Source organism: Amyelois transitella, chromosome 2, assembly GCF_032362555.1.
Source record: "Amyelois transitella isolate CPQ chromosome 2, ilAmyTran1.1, whole genome shotgun sequence".
Lineage (NCBI taxonomy): Eukaryota > Metazoa > Arthropoda > Insecta > Lepidoptera > Pyralidae > Amyelois > Amyelois transitella.
The window spans coordinates 6,302,553-6,323,743 of record NC_083505.1 but is presented as its reverse complement, the minus strand read 5'-3'; the positions used below and the strand labels follow the sequence as shown (position 1 = coordinate 6,323,743).

Below are 21,191 nucleotides of genomic sequence, written 5' to 3'. Positions count from 1 at the left end.
CTTGAAACACCAAGTAAAACGACTATTTGTCGCTGGTATTCTAAGTTTCGAGCACTCCACACTGTTTACTATAAGTTTTTATTTTTAATGGTGGTGGTGTAGGTAGCGATAGTACGGCTCGTCAGCCACCAAAGGGAAGATCTTCCGCCAGTCTAGGTGTTATGCCTGGGAACCCCGACACCGACGATATTGTTGTATATGTCACCGGAAAATAGCAAGAATCGTTAATTCATCAATTTTCTTGGTAGTTGATCAACTTTCGAAATATAACAAACGGTATTTGAAATGTATTATTTAACGCAATGAATTTTAGCTAATTGGTCAACTTACGGTCCCTGGCAGCAATTTAATAATTTACGATTTTGACATAAGTAAAATCATCTACAAATGAGCCAATCGTTGGTCAGTGTTCTATTTAACGGTGCATTATTACCCGTAACTTAGGACACAATTCTCTGATTGGTTATATAGTTGTGTGTGTTATGTTGGTTACATAGTTTTATAACTATGCCGTCGATTCTATGAATAAACACTCAGATATTAAATAAAGAGGCGTGATTTTTTGTATGTATGTATGTAACACTCAGATATGTTACTTTAATAGTAATTTAATATTGATACTTTGGAGATAGAGATGTGAAAGTAAATGTATATTAAACAGAGTTATTTTTAAAACATCAATTACCCTCAAACCACCATTCGAGACGGTCAAGATGAACCACTTTTCCTATGACACCAAAGCTGAAATCTTATTTTTTTTCGACGTTTTCATACAAATTGCCGGTTTGGGTAGAGACTCTGTATGAAAATTACAATTTCCGAGTTCTAAACATTGACGTGATTCGTTCAACCAATCAACGTAAGCCTCGCCCACAACAGTAAATTTATCAATTTACTAAAATACATACGTTAAATAATACATTTCAACTGCCATTTATTTTATTTTCCGAGAGTTGATTAATTACCTAGAAAATTGATCAACATACGAGTCTTGTTATTTTCCGGTGACATATATTGCTCCAATTAGTGAAATCTTTACATGCGCAATTTAGAATTCGCTGTTTTTGAATGATAGCGTCGCGTGATTTAGTTTTTGTGACTTGTGGCTATGAGATGTCGCCACAGTACCTTATCGCAAAAAACCAGCGTCATGGCCTAGCCACGATCTTAGATTAAGTATAAAAAAACTAGATACACAATCCATAACAGAAAAGTGTCCTCACCAAATGATCGCCCACTCGACGTGTTGGGTTGTCTTTTCATTCAGTAGCATTCGTCCGTTTCGTCAATTTTTCACTGAGCACTGCGGCATGTTTACACTTGAAACATGCCGCAGTGCTCAGTGAAAAATTGTAAAAATCACATGTCCAGAACGTTGAAGGAATATGGAATGTCATTTATTAAGGTAAGTAAGTTTCTGGGAATTCCCATCGGCGGCGACATTGTCACTGCGCGACGACGACTGCCGCAAGGCAGCGAGGTGAGGGTTTGACCGGGTGCGATGCCGCGCAGGTGGCTGTAGGATGACGCGTCCACCCTCTCGAACATCTTCGTGGCTAGCCGGGCCACGAATGCGACCAGGTTCTCCCACTTCAGGTCCCTTACGATCGTCGAGTTCCTCACGTAACGCGGGCCCCGACGGCTTTGATACTTTGGTTCTTTTGGGCTCTGAGTCTCTTCTTGTTGGTCTCAGAGCAGTACGCGTACCACGCCGGGGCCGCGTACTTGTGGCGGGATCTATCTTGAACGAAAGCAGGTATACGACTCTTTTTATTAGATAAATGGTCTCACTGGCACTACATGCACTTACGTTACGCCTCTTACTCGCACGCTCTTAGCATCTTTACCCTCGTCTGTCAAGTTCTTATGCTGTTCAGAACCGCCTGTCCTTGTACACATTTCTTCCAAATGATATACTGAAACACATACTTAAATTTTAACTTTACAGAAGAAAGTTTATTTTACTTCCTAAACTGTGCAGTTCTCGATGCTTTTAGTCGGTACTTTTGCTTACTCTAATCACCTGTCAATTTTTTTTTTATAATTATCAATAAATAAAATAAATGATATTAAATTTTGAAGCTTACAGCAGTAAGATTTTTATATCTTATATATTTTACATTTTAAGAATTAAAAGGGCTGATTTCGTGCAGGGCGGATGCCTGCCAAGTCATGATTTTTGGCCTTGGTGTGCTATGAATCCTCACTCTACAAATTTCTAGCTTTACAGGAAGACCGTTACTCGGAGGGTTCACTAGCTCTCCAACTAACTATATTTTAGCCAAAAAACCTTTTAAACATTATTTTAGTTCATATTTATGACATTCGGCAAGATTATAACCCTTGAAATTGAATAGACACTAGTCGAACTTACAATTGTTTTTCAGCATCATTTATATTATATATATTAGACGATGACTCTTCTAAAATTAATAGAGACGCTGTTGTTTTTTATTTATTAATTCTTTTTTACAAGCTTTTAACTTCCAATGTATATAATGTATACATACAAACTTAAAATGCAGTTTAAAACACCAACCCCCAACTATATAAAACAACATAATTGAGAAAGAAAGAGTCATTTATTTTCTCTTTTTAATATAGTGCTATGGTCATTTCTTAGCAAGATGTTGAAGTCAACCTAAACAATATCTATAACTATTGCCTAGTTTTTACGAAGACATTTTTATATAGTATCCACCCAGATAAAATATTTTCAAAATTAACAAAGGTAACTCCACTCATTCCTTGTACTACGTAGCAGCGAGTGTCATAATAATTTATTGCTATATCTTGTGTTCAAAACCAAAAGTAACAAACTAAACAAGTTTTATGTTCAACCTTATTACACTCAGATAAGGTTCAAATTTGATTGAACTCTGACTTTGAGACATTTCGTTTTTTTTTAAGTGATATACAGATGTCTAATTACTTAAGTATTGCTGTTCGGAAACCACTTTCTTCCATTTTGTATACTGTTTCTAGTTTTTTTTATACTTGATCGAAGATACATGCTGAGCGAAGACCATTTTGGTGCATATTTTTAAATGATAAAATTATGTAATAAATGTAGCAATGATATTTTATTTTTATGACATTTGGATGTATTTTATTGACTATTATTTATTTGATGAATTTTACTTATTATATTTTTTTTCCTTTTTCTAATTTAATTAATTTTTAATTTTTTAATTTATATTATAATTTGACAAATTAATTATTATTATTATTTGACATTGAAATATAGACAAACTGATCATAATTAGACAGAGCCTTATATGCTGCTAATTTAAAATATGTATAATGTAAATAATTCCGACGACTTAAGAGGTAGAATATGTGTTCACAGAAACTGTACCTAAATACTAAGACCAACATTGTAACCATATTCGAGGAATAAATGATTAAGATTAAATAATTTTATTATATGGTCGTTACAATTAGTTTTTTTCTCTCTCATCGCAGTTCATTCTACTGGTAGGCCAAATACAGCAGTACCTAACACAAGATAAAATCAATCGCCAGCTAATAATGTAAAATAGATATGTGACATATTAGCAGATTTGCGCTTCATCAGCATTGGTATGATGATGAAGAATTGGGTGACAAAAAGTTAGTATCCCGGTACCTCATCGTTTGATCGAGAAACAAAAGTAGGCTCGTGTTAGTTTGTCGGTCTCTACAATGATCGTCGACAAAGTTGTTTGCTGTCGTAGCGTAAAATTATTTTTTTTATCGAAAACTGGATACGTGGATACGATTCCTTTACAGGAATAAACAACGATTACTGCAGATTGATAGACAACAGTTTGTTTAATGAAAGTTTTAACGAGCTACGTAAAAATAATCCAAACCGTCGTATAATCTTTCACCACCACAGTGCGACGACAATGCATGCTAACATACCGCTGGCAGAACGATCGCGTTTTTAAACCAGAAAAACGTGGAATTGATGGCTCATCCTTCGTACCTGACCTGAGCCCCAATAATATATTTGTAATTAAACTGTAAGAGTTGGAACGGTCCCCAAACGCGACGTATTTCAACATATTACTTAGTGCCATCTGCAAAAGAAAACAGGCTTTTCGCTAATCCCATGGGAACAATAGTTTTTACCGGGATGAAAGGCATCCAGTCTCGAAACTCTTAATTACCTACGTGATATTTTTAAGAAGATAACCCGTAAAGAAGAACATAACTAAGAAACAAACTCACAATTTATAAGTTGGATTATGCTTCGATCAAGTATAAAAAAAAACTAAATATGAAATGTTTATGAAATAATTCCCTATAATTATCATTTTTTAGGGCGACTGATATGTTCTGATACGACTGGTGTAGCAATTTTATTCTTCTTGTTTAAATAGGTCGGGCGACGACCTGTACCTATATACTTTGGGAAGGTTTGTACCCAGAAAACATTACGCTCTTTTCATGTGCACTCGTATATTAAAAAACAATGACAATCGATTTGTGATTTTACTTATAATAATATGTACCTGAACATTGCACATTAAAATTAATTTACACAATTATACCCTACTTCTTCACACCTTGATACTTCATGGAATGTACACTATACGCGATAAGTATAAATACAATATTTAAAATAAAATAGGGTTTACAGTAGAATTAACTAACATGTTTGTTAAGTATTATTACAAAGCGCTAGTATTAACGAACAAGGATAGGTTAGCAAGCGCAGTTGTCCCGAGCGGCGGGCTGCGCGGCGAGCGGGCGGCCCGGCGACGCGGGCTTGTGTTGCACGCCCGACTCGGCCGCGTTCAGGTCCAGGCGACCGTCTTGAATACTTTGATATATCTTCTTAGCTGTTTCTAGGAAAGCTTCCTCCACATTCTGCCCGCTAGAAGAATACATTTGAGTTATACACAGACATTATTTTATAAATTAAAAGTAGTGGTAAATATATAATCTTGACAGTAATTGGTTCAAAGCAAGTCAAAAACAGTCACCTAAAAAATTACAAATTAGTACAATGCTTACGTTTTAGCACTGGCTTCAACAAACATCAATCCATTTTCATCAGCAAACTGTTTTGCTTCTTCATAAGTGACGTCCCTTTGACCATCTAAATCAGATTTATTGCCAATCAGGAATATCACAGTGCTTGGATTTGTTAAATTTCGTGTGTCTGTAAGCCAACTGCTCAAATGATTGTAAGTGGACCTGCAATGGATAAAGCGTTATATAATATCCAACCAAAATAAAATAAAGCCGAAAATTATGATAAAAGTAAACCCTAGCATAAATAATGATATATATGAAACATAGCTATATGAAGTTTATACAGAAGGTAGGTTGGGTAGAGGTGGTGTTATTAGACCGAATCTAAATAGGAGATCTTTTTTGTCAGTCTCTATGTATCACGTAAAAGCTTCCAGTTGGATTACGATGTAAATTATGCTTTAGCATCCTGGGCTTTATTATTATTTCCGGAAAAGAAAACTGTTTTCTTGAGTTTTGTGATAAAAAATTACTATAAATAACGTTTATTTGGCATGTATGTGCCTCAGACAGTATAGGAGACACAAAGATTTCCTTTACTCGCTGTATGCCTAACATTTCCATGGGGAAAAGGACTGTGCCCGCGGGATTTGCGATAAACGATAAGGTCCGTGAGCAAAACCGCGGGAAATAGTTTGGCAAAAATATATATTCCTAAGGGTTCGTGCAGCAGCGTGCCCGTCACCGTCGATTTTTTTTCAAGTTGGTCCTAAATAATTCATATTTGTTATTTTGACCAAAAAAATGAATATATAGTAATATTTTTTTTTAAATACCTATAAAGTTTCTGTGACGCAACATCATCAGAGCAAAACACATCTAAATATTATCTATGTAAATTTAATTGGAAATTAGAACTTATATTACCTTCTTGTTATGTCATACACCATCAAGGCACCTGCTGCACCTCTGTAATACGATCGCGTGACAGCTCTGAACCTTTCTTGTCCAGCTGTATCCCAAATCTGTAGTTTAATTTTCTGTCCAGCAACTTCTATAATACGAGTGCCAAATTCAACTCCTATTGTATGAGGACAATCAGCCATAACTGAAGACAAGAATGGGAATTAGTGCAAGGAAAAATGTTAAAGTAACTGCACCCTACACATGATTAAATTCTATGTTTATAACATTTGAAAAATCTTGGATCTATTGAAAGTTACTATAATTTGATGGAAGGTAAATGTGACATGTAATGTAAGTATATATAAATTACCAAAAAAAACAATAGACCTTGTTTTATCGACCGTGGAAAATCATGCTAACTACATCACACGATTATTCCTCATAACTTATGTAATACTCATGATATTGTGTTGATTTGATACGTGGCATGGCAATGTAAGTAATCATAAGATATAAACTTGCATTTATAATTTGTCTCTTAGTCTTATATTTAAAACAATAGCCAAAAGTACCTAATTTCACATTTTGAATTTTAGATTTTTAAAACCAAATTTTTTTTTTAATTCTGTATATTCGAAACTTCTACGCAAATTAACAATAGCTAATATAAAAGAAATTGAATCTCTACATGATGGTGATTGGGAGAACCCGCAATTGGCGAAACATCACCCCAGAAGAGTCTTGGATTTCGCCGGAGAGTAAGGATGTAAAAATTTACCTTCCAAATACTTATTATTAAAGTAACTTTCATTAATACAAAAATCACAAATACAAAAGTTTTTATCTTCAGTGGCTTAATTTGCTTTTTGGGTTTGAAACGTTTTACAATCAGAATGACCTGCCAAATTTCTTGTTTCATCAAAGATAATACAGTTATATCTATTGTGGCATTATAAATAGCAATTCAATGAACATGTATTAAGTATATTTTTAAAAACTTACACTTTTTATCAGTAAATTGATGCAAAAGACATGATTTACCAACACCCATGTCTCCAATGATAATATATTTGAAAATATATGAGTAGTTGTATGGCCCAGAAGACATTTTGCTGAAAATAAAATTAGTACATATAAGTAACTAAAAAATATATAATTAGACGGCAGTGTTAACAGTCATAATCAAAACCCTCCAAGGGTTTGTTCAGCTATAAGTCAATGACACTGCGATACAGAGATAGTGATAGGTTGAAGCTACAAGAATAATCAAGAAAAATATTAACTGAGACGTTATAGTATGAGAAAAAGATGTTTTCTACTAATAATCAGTGTGGAAGAATAAAATATTTAACAGATAGACACAATTTTAAAGTAAAATCAATCACAACCAACATTAGAAAATTTTACATTAAAACCAAAAATCAATTAGTTTCAGGAACAAATATTATTTTTCCATAGAAAAATACGGTTGTTCTTCAGTCCACCCACTTTGGTTGTTACAAAGATATAAGTACAAGTACTGCAATGGTATTGGTGGCGTAATGTTTGCAATTATTAGTTCGGTCAAGTTACTTGATGAAAGGCACAGAGTTTCATGCATAATGCTTTATTATGACATTATGAATATCAAATCATTAACACAAAATAAATGTAATGAATGCATCAACTCGTTCTGACATCTGACTCATAACAATGCAAAATTTATTACGGCATTTCGTAACAATGATCACAACAGGAAAGATTACTTTATTATATGTATCATTCTGCTAAATAGAACGATTTAAATCTAAACTAAACACGGACAGGACATAATTTACTTATATGACTATTGGTACTTACAGAAGCTTGTTATTTTACAGCAACAAAATTAGTGAAATAATATTAATTTGCCAAAACTAAGCTTGATCAGCTTGAGGGTACTAATAAATACAAATTGATTTATATTTAAATCATTTTCACTTGGAAATGTTGTTTATTTTACAAAAGCACCAAAGGAACAAAGCAATGCAAATGGCACTCACTCACGAACGTCACTCACCATTCCTTAGATTAATTATATTACCATAGACATAGTGCCGATTACAACAAATATATTCATCCTTTTCTTTTTTGTGTATAATAGAATGAGATAATAATAATTTCGTCAGTTTATACCAGAGCTTGAATAACCGTTAAAGAATTGGTATCGTTATTACTGTCAAACAGGGTACACGTTATAATTGAGTACCGTTTTAAACATATTTTCGGCTTTATTTACCGTTATCTCTCATATAACGTTTTCAGTAAAATTTACACGTATTTTTTTTTTGTATTTACCGGTAAATTCATAAAACGTTACGGATTGATTTAATGACGGATTCAACGTGAACACTTCTAATCACGTCGCGTATTGTACAGTTGCGTTGCGACAGACAAACTTCAGGTACTTAGTAGACTACATAGTATAAAACAAAGTCGCTATTTTAGTCTGTTTGTCTGTATGCTTAAATCTTTAAAATTACGCAACGGATTTTGATGCGGTTTTTTGCAACAGGTAGAGTGATTCAAGAGGAAGGTTTTTATGTATAATAACATCTATTAAATAATGGAGAAATACTGTTATTTTCAGGGTTTCTAATGTGGTGTCGTAAATTCTTAAATTTCTTGCCGCTTACATTGCGTACGCAGGCTTAACCTTACAAGATTTATAAAAATAATGTACTAAGTATTGTACACCTTGAAAAGGTCTACAGAAAAGTCCGCGATGGTATATGTCTATCTCTTATCGATATCCCACAAAACCATTTTTTGTCATTTACTTTTTACGGCAAATAATAGCTAATTTTCGAAGCGATTTTAAGCACTACAGCATTATTCCTTATTTAATTAAATACCATAAATAGATTGTTGATTTAACATAGATTTATATGGCCTTATCTCCAACTAACGAACAAGTAGATAAAATGAATAACTTGATTCTTTCAAAGATTGATGCGCCGTCACAAATATACTACTCGGTCGATACTGTTCTCGATTTAGAAGAAGCTGTTCATTTTCCTACAGAATTTCTTAATTCTTTGAACCCGTCGGGACTCCCTTCTCACAAAATGGTGTTGAAAGTAGGTTGTCCTGTTATTCTATTAAGGAATCTGAATCCACCTAAACTTTGCAACGGCACGCGTTTACTGGTAAAATCATTAAAAACTTATATAATAGAATGCACAATACACACAGGATGTGGTACCGGAGAAGATGTATTGATTCCCCGAATTCCTCTGATACCATCGGACTTACCATTCCAATTTAAACGCCTGCAGTTTCTAGTAAAGACATCGTTTGCAATGACCATTAATAAATCGCAGGGTCAAACCTTCAACGTTGCAGGCTTAGATTTAAGCGTTGAGTGTATTTCCCATGGCCAACTTTATGTCGCTCTTTCAAGAGTAACATCAAAAATAAACATGTTCGTATTGTGCAATGACAAGAAGGCTGTAAACATTGTATATAAAGATATTCTGTAATATATTATTTATTTTATAACGCATTTAAGATTATTGTTTAAATAAATAGATATTCAAATTTTTTACATTAACATGCTAAATATCTATATATGAAAAGAAGGCATACATATACATATAGGTATATGAGGCAGGTAAAGACTATGTAAATATTGACTATCAAAAAGTGATGTGGTGCATCCTAATTTGATAAATAAACATATTGATTTTTTCCGAATTTTGCACCCGTGCGAAGCCGGGGTGGGTCTCTAGTATTTTATGAAAACAGAACAGATTTTCATTTCACATAACAATAACGTTCATTATAATGTTTATAAATAACGTTATTTATAAATTTGATTGGTATCGCTATTCTTAACGTTTATTGGTAATGATAACATAATTTAATAACGTAATAAGCTAATGCTACCGATATCACGGTAACAGTAATAACTTTTAGAAAATAAGGTTATTTACCGTTACTTAAAGTGTTAATTTGGTAATGATAACAAGTCCTATCCCTAACTGACACTAACAGAAACATTTCGAGGATACTAACGTCTAACTTCTTGTTCTTCATTGGTTTCGTGCTTTTGATTTGGCTGATTGACATTCATAACCTAATAATTTCATTGTCATTTCTCTTGAAGATAATTTTTGAAAAGGTTTTTCTTTTCTTCTTTTTCTTATGTTTTTAAGTGACAATCTGTGAAATCCACATTATTCTAATATATTTTGGAACACGTAATGGCCCAGAAAAAGGAGAGGACATTTTCGGGAACAAGTAATGCCTTTCAAAATGAATTTGTGGCAGCTTTTAGTTCAATTAATGAGCGACCGGTGGACGATATTTCATTAGAATTTTTTTATAAACCGCATACCATTACACTGTTGGCTGTTTCTATTGCGTCCGTTATTTACACAGCCTTTGTAAGGTAAGTAAGTAAAGTGTAAATATTGTAATGAATTAGCTCACTTACAAAATAGAAAAGTTAACCTTATGAACTAAGCAAGAACGATGATGTAACAGTTGTAACTTCACTACTTTGTATAAAACAAAGTTGCTTTCTCTGTCCCTTTGTATGCTTAAATCTTTAAAACTACGCACCAGATTTTGATGCGGTTATTTTCAATAGATAGAGTGAAATAAGAGTAAGGTTTATATGTATAATAACATCCATTAAATAGTGGACAAATACTGTTATTTTTGAGGTTTCTAATGTGATGTCATTAATTATCATATTTTTTTTCCACTTACATTGCAAACGCTGGCTGAACCCTACAAGATTTATCAAAATAATGTAGTAATCATTTGTACACATTGAAAAGGTCTACAGAAAACTTGGCGATGGTATATGTCTATCTCTCATGGTTATCCAACAAAAACTTTGTTTTGTCATTTACTTTTTACAATAATCAGCATTGCACCAGTGCGAAGCTGGGGAGGGTTGCTAGTGATATAATAACAGTAACTTTTTTTACTACACTTCAACATTATTTTTTAAGTATAGTTTAAGTCATAGTTTAATTAAATTATTTTCTTTTGCATAGTTGACCATTCTTTTTCCATTTTTGTATATATGTAGATTTTGTTATAATGAACTATCTCAATTCCGGAGCTTCGCTCCCACGGAAATTTTGGAATAAAAAATTCTATGTGAATCCAGGTTATATTCTACCTCTGTTCCAAATTTCATTAAAATTCATCCAGTAGATTGCGTGAAAGAGTTACAAACTTTTGAATTTATAATATTTGTATACATATACATTATAAATATTTTCAGAAATGAAGACAACATTCAAGATAATATATGGTCTGGTATTTGCTGTGCAGTGTTTTTTTTCCTCATTATATCAGTACTTACATTTCCAAATGGACCATTCACGAGACCACATCCTGCAGTATGGAGAATTGTATTTGGCATGTCCGTTTTATATCTTCTTGCATTAATATTTTTATTGTTCCAAAGTTATTCTACGGTATATGATATAATGTACTGGATTGATCCTAATCTACGAAATTTTCACATTGATATGGAAAAGGTATGTTACCTTATTATTTGCACTAGTATTTTAAGAATTGATGTGTCTTCAGTCCACTGGAACCAGTGGCGGATTCATACATATGCCGCCAGTAGGCTGTTCAAATTTTGTCCTCAGAGAAAATACTCATAAGGGGGAGGTCAAATGCCAAATTTTATAATTAATAAACCAAATTTGTTTTATTAAGGTAGGTTTTTTTTTAATTTCAATGAGAGTAAAAAAAATTTTAGGGGTTAATTTGCCGCCTCCTCAAATCTGCCACCCTAGGCTTCAGCCTACTCAGTCTACTGGTAAATCCGCCACTGACTGGAACAGTCCTTTGGAATATATTAGTATTATATAACCAGATCAGTCATTCAGTCTCAATATTTTTATATGTATACGATTTGCAAGTGTTTTGTATCAAAAAAAAATGTTTTTGTCTATATATACTTAGGTAGTATATGTGTCACCGGAAAATAACAAGAATCGCAAGAGAAGGAATTTCCTAGGAAATTTAAACTTTCGTAGAATTTTAAACAACAGATGAATTGTATTATCTTACGTCCACATTATCGCAAATGTAGTAATTTACGATTTTCCTTGTTAAACTTATAAACTAACGGCATTAACTCCATTAGCAAGATTCTAATCGGTACAGCTTAAAATTTACGCTTCTTCAAAATACGGCTAATAACGCACAGCTCTCTGATTGGTCGATGTTGACAGTGGCACTTTCTATTTCGCTCATTATGGGTCTATTTTAGATAACAAAATGAAACTATTTTACAGTGTCATAATAGTAGCAACATTAAAAACTGTAACAAAAATACACGAGCAAGCAACCGATATGTTATGTTCTGTAGGTAGCATTCAATGACGAAGGCGAGGAAAGAGATGGCACACTTCTTATTCAACCAATCAGAGCGCACATGTCGTTTGTGGTTTGAGGTAATTCCTTTCTTAGCAGACGTTTCCAAGTCATAATCTACCATCCTGTCAAATTGTATCTCCATTGATTCAAAATTCACTCCGCGCATTTAGCGCCATCTATGTAAGAGAGCACAGGTTGTTCTGAAATCCCACGGGAACGATAGTTTTTTCCAGAACGAAAGGTATCATATGTCTTTCTCCATACTCTGAAATATATATAAGGAAATTTCAAGAAGATTGATCCTAAATTCACACCGCGCATTTAGCGCCATCTATGTAAGAGAGCACAGGTTTTTCGTTTATCCCACGGGACCATAGCTTTTTTCAGAATGAAAGGTACCCTATTTCCTTCTATTTACTCTGAACTATATGTATGTATATATGCGAAATTTCAAGAAGATTGGTTGTGTAGATAACGCGTGAAGAAAACAAACTTACTTTCGCATTTATTATATTAGTTGGGATTTACGCGTGAGTTCGGTAAGTTTATCAACTCACGGAAATGCGGACGTAAAATTATACAATTCATCTCTCGTTTAGAATCCTACGAAAGTTCTTTTATTTTCCGGGGACATAATATTCTTTAATTTTTATATTATGATTTGCAAACTGGTTCTTATAAATGAAAATAGGATAGCATGTAAATTAAACACAACATGCCACAAGTCTTAGCAGGACCACTATTTGAATTTTTTAATAAAAATAAGTACAAATAGTTACCAAAAAATTACGTTTTGATTGTGTTGATGCATGTACAAGATGCCAATATTATTGCAAATTTTATTATATTTGTTATTCTTCCAATAATTATTCCTCTGATCCATCTTATGAATTTTTTTACGTTATTTTATATGGATTGTCATTTTGATATTAAAATGTATGTTCTGTCTCTTTTAGGAATATGCAGTAAATTGCTCAGATATTAGCATTGCTAAAGTCTGGTCTCATTTAGACGTCTTTGCATGGGGACACTTCTTTGGCTGGTTATTCAAAGCAATATTATTCCGCCATGCGGGACTATTGTGGGCAATATCTATCATGTGGGAAATAACAGAGATTGCATTTGCACATCTGCTTCCAAATTTTCTAGAATGTTGGTGGGATTCAATCATATTAGATGTTCTTATCTGCAATGGATTAGGTATTTGGTGTGGGCTTAAAATATGTAAAGCTTTAGAAATGAGAGAATATAAGTGGGTCAGTATAAGGTAAGAAATCTTTACATTATCTTTCAAATGATCTTTTGACGGCCTCTGTGGCTCAGCGGTAGTATGCTTGTCTGTGACACTGGAGGTCCCGGGTTCGAATCCCGGCCAGGGCATGATGAGAAAAGAACTTTTTCTGATTGTCCTGGGTCTTGGATGTTTATCTATATAAGTATTATATTATAAAATATAGTATCGATGAGTTAGTATCTCGTAACACAAGTTTCGAACTTACTTCGAGGCTAACTCAATCTGTGTAATTTGTCCCGTATATATTTATTTATATTTATATTAATGATATTGACTTGTCTAAAATCACATATTTTCAGTGACATAATGTTCTTTCTGGCGTTAATTCTCGTTACATCCTCATCTCATGGAAATGAGCCAGGTGTACGCTTTTTGACCATGACCCTGGGTAAGACAAGTCTTAACACAAAGCGACTCCCTTCTGTCCTCCGCCACCCTGTAGGGGAACCTAACCCATATTGAACCGTGGTAAAAGGTGCCTTAGTGGCCTTTTACGATATTTATGGGAACGAGATTGGAATAGTCATATTAAGTGCCGGGAATAATACGTCACTATGCCAGTGACATTTATATTGGATTTGTGATGTGTAAGATTTTACTTAAATCAACATGATTTTATATTATATAATATATGATTATAGAAATCGCAAGTATTGAGTGACAAAATCACATGTTTAGCTTCTTCACCAAGTACCTTACTTCCAAAATTGGTTTGCTCTCTCTTGGTCCTTTTTGCGTGTAGTAATTTTTTGGCTTCTTCTGGTATATTCTTTTCAATGTCTTTCAAGAACGGATATCAATGTGCCGTGTGGTTACCGGCACCAATACAAAAAAGAATAGGACCACTCCATCTCTTTCCCATGGATGTCGTAAAAGGCGACTACGGTCTTGTCACTATTTGAATCTCAATTCTATCATTAAGCGAAATAGGTGAACGTGGCCATTCAGTCTTTTCAAGACTGTTGGTTCTGTCTACCCCGCAAGGGATATAGACATGACCGTATGTATGTAGTAACGGATATCAATCAATTACAATGTAACTATACCTATGTATATAAATTTTATTACTGCAGAATGGGTATTTGTACTATTTTTTTTTAATTCCAAGTCCTTCCTGTATGTTCCAAGGGGAAGGCTAACTGCGAACTGAAACTAGGTAAGTTGAATACCAATAATTATCATCTTATTTTCTAGGGACATTTCTTCAACTACTGGAAAAATTAAGAGAGCAATACTACAGTTTACTCCTGTTCAGTGGACCCCAGTACGTTGGCTAGATCCAACATGTACTTACATGAGGTTCTTTGCTCTTGCACAGCTAGTTGTATTTTGGCAAATATCTGAACTTAACACATTTTTCCTAAAACATGTTTATGAAATGCCACCTTCGCACCCTCTTGTGATAGCAAGACTTTGTCTTATTGGCGTTATAGTAGCTCCTTCTGTGAGGTAAATATCATTAATAGCTCTTTTTATATTAACTACTTACATCTTAAACCATTTGAATATTTCTCTATAATTAATATTTTTGTCGTGTGATTCCCGGTACAAATATAAAAAAATAATAGCATCACTCCATATCTTCCGTTGGATGTCGTAAAAGGCGACTAAGGGACAGGCTTATAAACTTGGGATTCTTCATTTAAGCGATGGGCTAGCAACCTGTCAGTATTTCAATCTCAATTCTATCATTAAACCAAACAGTTGAACGTGGCCTTTCAGTTTTTGAAAACTGTTGGCTCTGTCTACCCCGCAAAGGATATAGACGTGACTATGTATGTATAATAATATTTATGCTTCCAAGGGAAAGTGACAATAATTTTGCAAGCAATCAAGTTATAACGCGAACAACAATGTCCATTAACGTAATGAAATACATGAGTATTTATTATTTTTTTGTTATAGACAGTACTACATCTATGTAACAGACCCAAACTGTAAACGAGTGGGTACACAATGTTGGGTTTATGGAGCAATTATGGTCACAGAATCAATGTTATGCATAAAAAATGGAAAAGAACTTTTTGGGCAAGCTCAAGTGTGCAATGTTATAGTGTGGTTAATTATTCAAATGCTAGTGTCAATCGGCTGCGTATACGGAGTCGTACTTTACCATAGATATTTTAAGGTAAGGATCAATGTACCTGATATACCTATTGTTCTTATATAAATCCAAATAATATTATTGGACATTTTACGTCATTGTTTGTTAATGTTAGGGTAAACCATCAGTAAATAATAAAAACATAGGTTCATTGAAAAAATAATAGTAAACCCAATCTTATCGTTTCTTTACTTAAAATTTGTCATACTTATAGTAATACTATTCTTCTACTGAAACACTTTTATGTGATAGGTAGGGGGCACGTATTTATAAGTATCGAGGGAGTAGTGACAAAATTTGTAATCCGCAGTGATTTTCATCAAATATAGCTTAAAACACTCTAGACTACATTTCAGACAAAAAAAATACCTTCAGGTTTATTCGTTTGGAAGCTACGATGTCACAGACAGACAAACACACACGTCAAACTTATACGATTCGGTATTTTTTTTTCAAAAAATAATTTTATTTTGCTTGGAAAACATACAAGCCTTATATCTTGTGGTCATGTATAAGAACATAACCAATGAACATAAATTTCCTTCTGATTTCAGCGCACCAAAGATGTTACTGCCAGAAATAGTTTATATAATAAAAGCGATTAGCGACGAATACGGTCTAGTAAGTTGCACGCTATCTTTATTATCTTATGATCTAGTAATTATACAAAAATATTTAAAAACTTAACTAAACTAAGAAGGGTTACGTTTTGCTACTTGGAACTTTACGTATGGAATAAAAACAAGACTACACAACATTTGATGTAATATCTTGTTTCAGCATTGGTATCAAGTTCGAGATATCATAATAAGCATGGATCCGGGTGATCTTCAAGTTTATTGTTACCCTAATTGTAATATGGTTTTGAGTGTGAAATTACACCAGTTAAAAAGTATGTTACTTTTGATAGGTGTTTGTGGGCGATGTATATAAACCACAGAAATATTAATACAATTAACTTTAAATTTTTTTTACACCTTTTCATCAGATAAACAAAATGACAGTCTAAGAATTCCGCTAAGTAACTTTTTATATTTAGTAAGGGGTCGTATCTCAATCAATAAATTCTCTGATAATGTTTTCTTAAAGGCTTCCCTATTTTAATTGTAAAAAATAAATAAGTTATTAGTTATTATTGTCCTCTAGAAAATAATGATATTGGCCGGAATAATCTGGCAATATGATTGAAGAAAGTCGCAATTGACACACTAGGACATACATACATATAATCACGTCTATACCCATTGCGGGGTAGCCAGAGCCAACAATTTTGAAAATAATGAATTGCCACGTTCAGCGACTCTATATTATGACTTAATGATGGCAAATTGACAATATATCAAATAACATACATATGTATTAAAAAAAATATATGAAACTTAACCAAAATTAAGACACTTATATTTTTTATTTTAGGTCGTTCATATTGAATTTTATTCAGAGAGAGAAAAATTTGGCTCAGTTCATAGAAATGATGATATAGTTCTGATATTGGATTTTATTAAATTACACAAAAATTTATCGATAAAAAAATGCAGTTATTATTTTTTTCTATTTAGAATAGTAAATGAAGATATGGTTATTTTTGTTTGGCTCTTAAAAAATATGATACGTTGTCAATTGAGATTCAAATAGGGACAGGTTGCTAGTGCATCGCCTACAAGAAGAATCCCAAGTTTATTAGCCTTTCCCTCAGTCGCCTTTAGGACATCCATGGGAAAGATATGGTATGATCCTATTTTTAAGTGCCGGGAACCGGGAAGCACGGCACACAGACATACACTAGTAATTAAAATTGAAAGCGCTTTGCGGAATTCTAGGACAGACTCCGTTCTCTCAACTAAACTTACATAATAATCTCATTTTAACATCAATGCCAAAGGTGTACTGGCTGTGAATATTGATAATAGATAATTTATCTTAGGTATTAAGAACCTACTTAAGCATGACTAGTCAATCAACAAGTACCTCTCCCTTCACGTTTAGGTACACTTATTTAATACCTTGTTTGCTAGCGAGTTAACTTGGATATATACTTGTAACTATTTGATTGTAAACAACAGTTGGATGAAGGTTATACCTATAATACAACTGACCTCAAAAATGTACCTGCTCTGGACTTCTTATTGGATGTAAAAAATTAAAGACCCCAATAGGATTTCGCCATTTTGCTGCTGATATTTTTTTAAATAATAATTCGAGTTTGACCTCAATTTGCTTGGTGGTTAGCAAGATGAGCCTAAGGTGGTGCACGCAAGCTCATATAATGCCTATTCACTCTTGCCTTGAAAATCCCCAAGTTGATTGGGATTATCGGGAAAGAGAGATGCGGAGTTTCCAAATCACAGCCGTTCGCATTATTAAATATTTGTTGAATCACAAGGTGCACTGGTACTAGTGGGATAGACCGTCCATTTTAAGCATACACGCTTATTTTGCAGTACCATGCCTATACAAAACAGTAAAAGGAATTATTCCTTCATGGCGGTATTTGCATCAAATATAATTTTGATATTATTTAGTTTTATGGTCTCGGTCCAGCGCATTACTATAATTAAAGTCTATGCTATAAAGATCCGGTCAACTGCGAGGCGGACTTGCCAGCAATGATTTCATAGAACTAGTTTTTATCATACCTCAAAAATCTCATTAACTAATTGACCGATTTTACCCTAATAAAAGTAAAAAATATAGTTAATCTTTAGCTAGAGTTTAAACGTTGTCTTCAGCTACACGGATGATTTGCGCCTAGTCGTGTACTTGAATGGCGGCGTTCAATCAAACTGCTAGCTGTTTGATTGAACAACTTTTTTATACACTTGGCTGCCACATAATAGTACACAATATTGTACTACTTACAATATTATTACGTATTTTACTAATTTCACCTTTAGGCTGCTGCGACGCGGAGCAAAGCAGCCGAGAGTAGAAGCTAGGACTAGGGAGATGATATAGTCAGTCCCATGGGACTAGGAAGTTAGTAACTAGGAAGATTACAATGACACCACTTAATGGACTAGTGGGATATCCCAAATATTTCCGCTCCGGTCCGCGAATGTCTCCACGACAATGTTTTGTGGGCGTGGCTTCACTGTTTTGTTACCTCCTTTGTTATCCGAGGCAGATGGAAACCATCCCTGTATACGCCTGCTGGGAAGAGAGGTATTTTTGTTTGGTTGCATCGTTGCTTGTGAACATACTAGTCGGTCATACAAAGACATAGACGTTTAATGCTACCTAGTGGTCAAACTTCGTATGATACCGAGACCAATGTTAAAAGTTTAAATGTTTTGTTCATAATTTTTATGGAGCAGGAGATACGCCTTTTACGTACAAATTCCTAACAAAATGACTGTGACACACGAACGGACAGACATTTTTTTCATTTGGTCACGGAACGATAAATTTGGTAATGGAACTCTAAAGGAGGTTGGATTTGACTAATTTTTGTATGTGGAGTTTAGAGACTAAACCTCATTCAAATTGATCATGCAAGAGGCAAGTTAACTCGCTACTTACACTAGAAAAAGTTAATACAAGAATTGGTTGTAATTTATAAATATTTAATAAAATGCATTCCTTTTAATTTGTGTATTCTATTATTTGTTTTCTTTCTTTCTTTTCTATATTATGGCTTCCACCGGAGTTTCGGTGATTCTGCCAATGTCATGGTTTGAAGAGACACGAAGTTAGTACACCGTCATTGCTACTTAGACATATCAATGTCGGGTGCTGAAATCTCATATACCTATATTCTTGAATTTTTTGGTACTTAATGGTCACTTCATAATATCTTAACACAATTATTGAGTTAGCCTCGAAGTAAGTTCGAAACTTAACTTGTTAAGAGATACCAACTCAACGATACTAGGATATTTTACAATAAATGCTTATATAAACATCCAAGACCCAGGCCAATTAAAAAATGTTCGTTTCTCACATTGAAGGTTTCTCATCATACTCTGGCCGTGATTCCTAAATGCATAAAGTGTTTATATAGAATACTCTCTGGTATAGCTATCAAATTGAGTAGACCGAGTAAAAAATCTACGAGGGTTATAAAATTTTAACTTTTTGGTCAATAAAAACAAGAAGTTTATCCACGCGGGCAAACGGTGACAGCGCGGCACCGCCGCCGCGATCCGCCTCGCTTTATGATAGCGCGCACGGTGTCTCTTCCAATAACACGGTGTCTCTAAGATTAAAGTGTTCAGATCACTTCGAAATCATCGCTGTTGAGACTTGGGGATGATATGATAAACCACTTTTTACGAAGGTTTTTTAAAATTTGATTTCATACTTTTTATAAGTAGGTATACACCTACATATTATTACGAGTATGTACCTAGTTATATCATTGTCGAAAACTATGAAGACAAATTTTGGACACATGATTAAAACATCAATTCATTATTATTCTCTTTCAGTGAACTCACACACACCCCACAAACAGACGGCCCTTTTTACATATCTCTGTTTAGCTCTACTAGCTGTTACCCGCAACTCCGTACGCGTGGAAGAGTAGCATATCCCACAGGAATTAAAGTGTTTGTGGCATTTATGAAAAGTACCCGACGTCATTCTCCATTCTCCAGACTGTTCTTAGGCCACGCAAATAATAAAGAGAAAATATTTGTATTTTTGTATGGTTGTAACGAATATACTCAAAAGATACTGGACTTATTTTCACGAAATTTGCCGCATATATTGAATAGATCTTCGGAAGCGACATAGGCATTTTTTCTAGAATTTTCATGGAAATGAAGCCCCGCCCTAAAGCAAGTTATATTATAAGTTATATCTATACGAAAAATTTCAAGAATATTGCTTCAGCGTGAAGAGACAACATACAAACTTTTGCATTTATAATGTTAGTTGGGATTCACAAAACAAAAAAGTACAATAACCATAACGGAAAATCTATACTAATATTATAAAGCTGAAGAGTTTGTTAGTTTGAACGCTCTAATTTCAGGAACTACTTACTGGTTCGAATTGAATTATTTTTGTGTTGAATAGACCATTTATCGAGGAAGGCTTTAGGCTATATAATATCACGCTGCAACTACCTATAAGGAGCGAAGAAATAATGGAAAATGTAAAAAAACGGGGAAAATTATTCATCCTTGAGGGCTTCAATGATGCCCAGAATAACTATTTCACGCGGACAAAGTCGCGGGCACAGCTATGATTAGTTCATATTTGTTATTTTGACCAAAAAATAAATATTTATGTAATAACATTTTTTAAATACAGCTAGTATTAAATATCTGAGCCCCGCGGCATGGTAGGTACCTCGCAAGTCACGCGTCTCTTCCTCGTAGCGTCATGTTTTGCACATCATGCGGCGCGGGTGAATTTTAAATCGGTGTTATTATACATACATGGTGTTATTTTTTTCGTATTATAATGTCTTCTAAGATGTTCCTTGAAATTAAGTGATGTCAAAGAAAAATTAAATACTTTTAATCAACAACACATTTATTTGGATAAAGATTAATATTATTACGTTGATACAACTCTTAACATATAATGCATTAATTTCGACCA

General features: G+C 33.8%; 2 protein-coding genes across 2 annotated transcripts; one reads left to right on the top strand and one right to left on the bottom strand.

The window, feature by feature from the left end:
• Positions 1 to 4,426: 4,426 nt before the first annotated feature.
• On the bottom strand, positions 4,427 to 7,915 carry LOC106143175 (ras-related protein Rab-14). Its single transcript, XM_060946463.1, has 5 exons — positions 7,711 to 7,915; positions 6,874 to 6,983; positions 5,893 to 6,073; positions 5,005 to 5,187; positions 4,427 to 4,864 (listed from the first exon to the last, which is right to left on the bottom strand). Exons 2-5 carry the CDS (start codon positions 6,977 to 6,979, stop codon positions 4,693 to 4,695), a joined length of 642 nt encoding a protein of 213 aa, XP_060802446.1. The 5' UTR covers positions 6,980 to 6,983; positions 7,711 to 7,915; the 3' UTR covers positions 4,427 to 4,692.
• Positions 7,916 to 8,512: 597 nt separating this feature from the next.
• LOC106143188 (phosphatidylserine synthase) lies at positions 8,513 to 19,240 on the top strand. The gene is made up of 7 exons (XM_013345209.2): positions 8,513 to 10,282; positions 11,132 to 11,390; positions 13,200 to 13,510; positions 14,732 to 14,986; positions 15,443 to 15,665; positions 16,196 to 16,262; positions 16,422 to 19,240. The coding sequence occupies exons 1-6, from the start codon at positions 10,095 to 10,097 to the stop codon at positions 16,244 to 16,246; spliced, it is 1,287 nt and encodes a 428-aa protein (XP_013200663.1). The 5' UTR covers positions 8,513 to 10,094; the 3' UTR covers positions 16,247 to 16,262; positions 16,422 to 19,240.
• The last annotated feature ends 1,951 nt before the right edge of the window (positions 19,241 to 21,191 follow it).

Coding starts and splice junctions, on each gene's coding strand:
- LOC106143175 (XM_060946463.1), bottom strand. CDS start 6,979: ATGTCTTCTGGGCCATACAACTACTCATATATTTTCAAATATATTATC. Junction 6,074..6,873: donor TCAATTTACTGATAAAAAGT/GTAAGTTTTTAA, acceptor TCTTGTCTTCAG/TTATGGCTGATTGTCCTCAT. Junction 5,188..5,892: donor GTGTATGACATAACAAGAAG/GTAATATAAGTT, acceptor TATCCATTGCAG/GTCCACTTACAATCATTTGA.
- LOC106143188 (XM_013345209.2), top strand. CDS start 10,095: ATGGCCCAGAAAAAGGAGAGGACATTTTCGGGAACAAGTAATGCCTTT. Junction 10,283..11,131: donor ATTTACACAGCCTTTGTAAG/GTAAGTAAGTAA, acceptor AAATATTTTCAG/AAATGAAGACAACATTCAAG. Junction 13,511..14,731: donor TATAAGTGGGTCAGTATAAG/GTAAGAAATCTT, acceptor CTTATTTTCTAG/GGACATTTCTTCAACTACTG.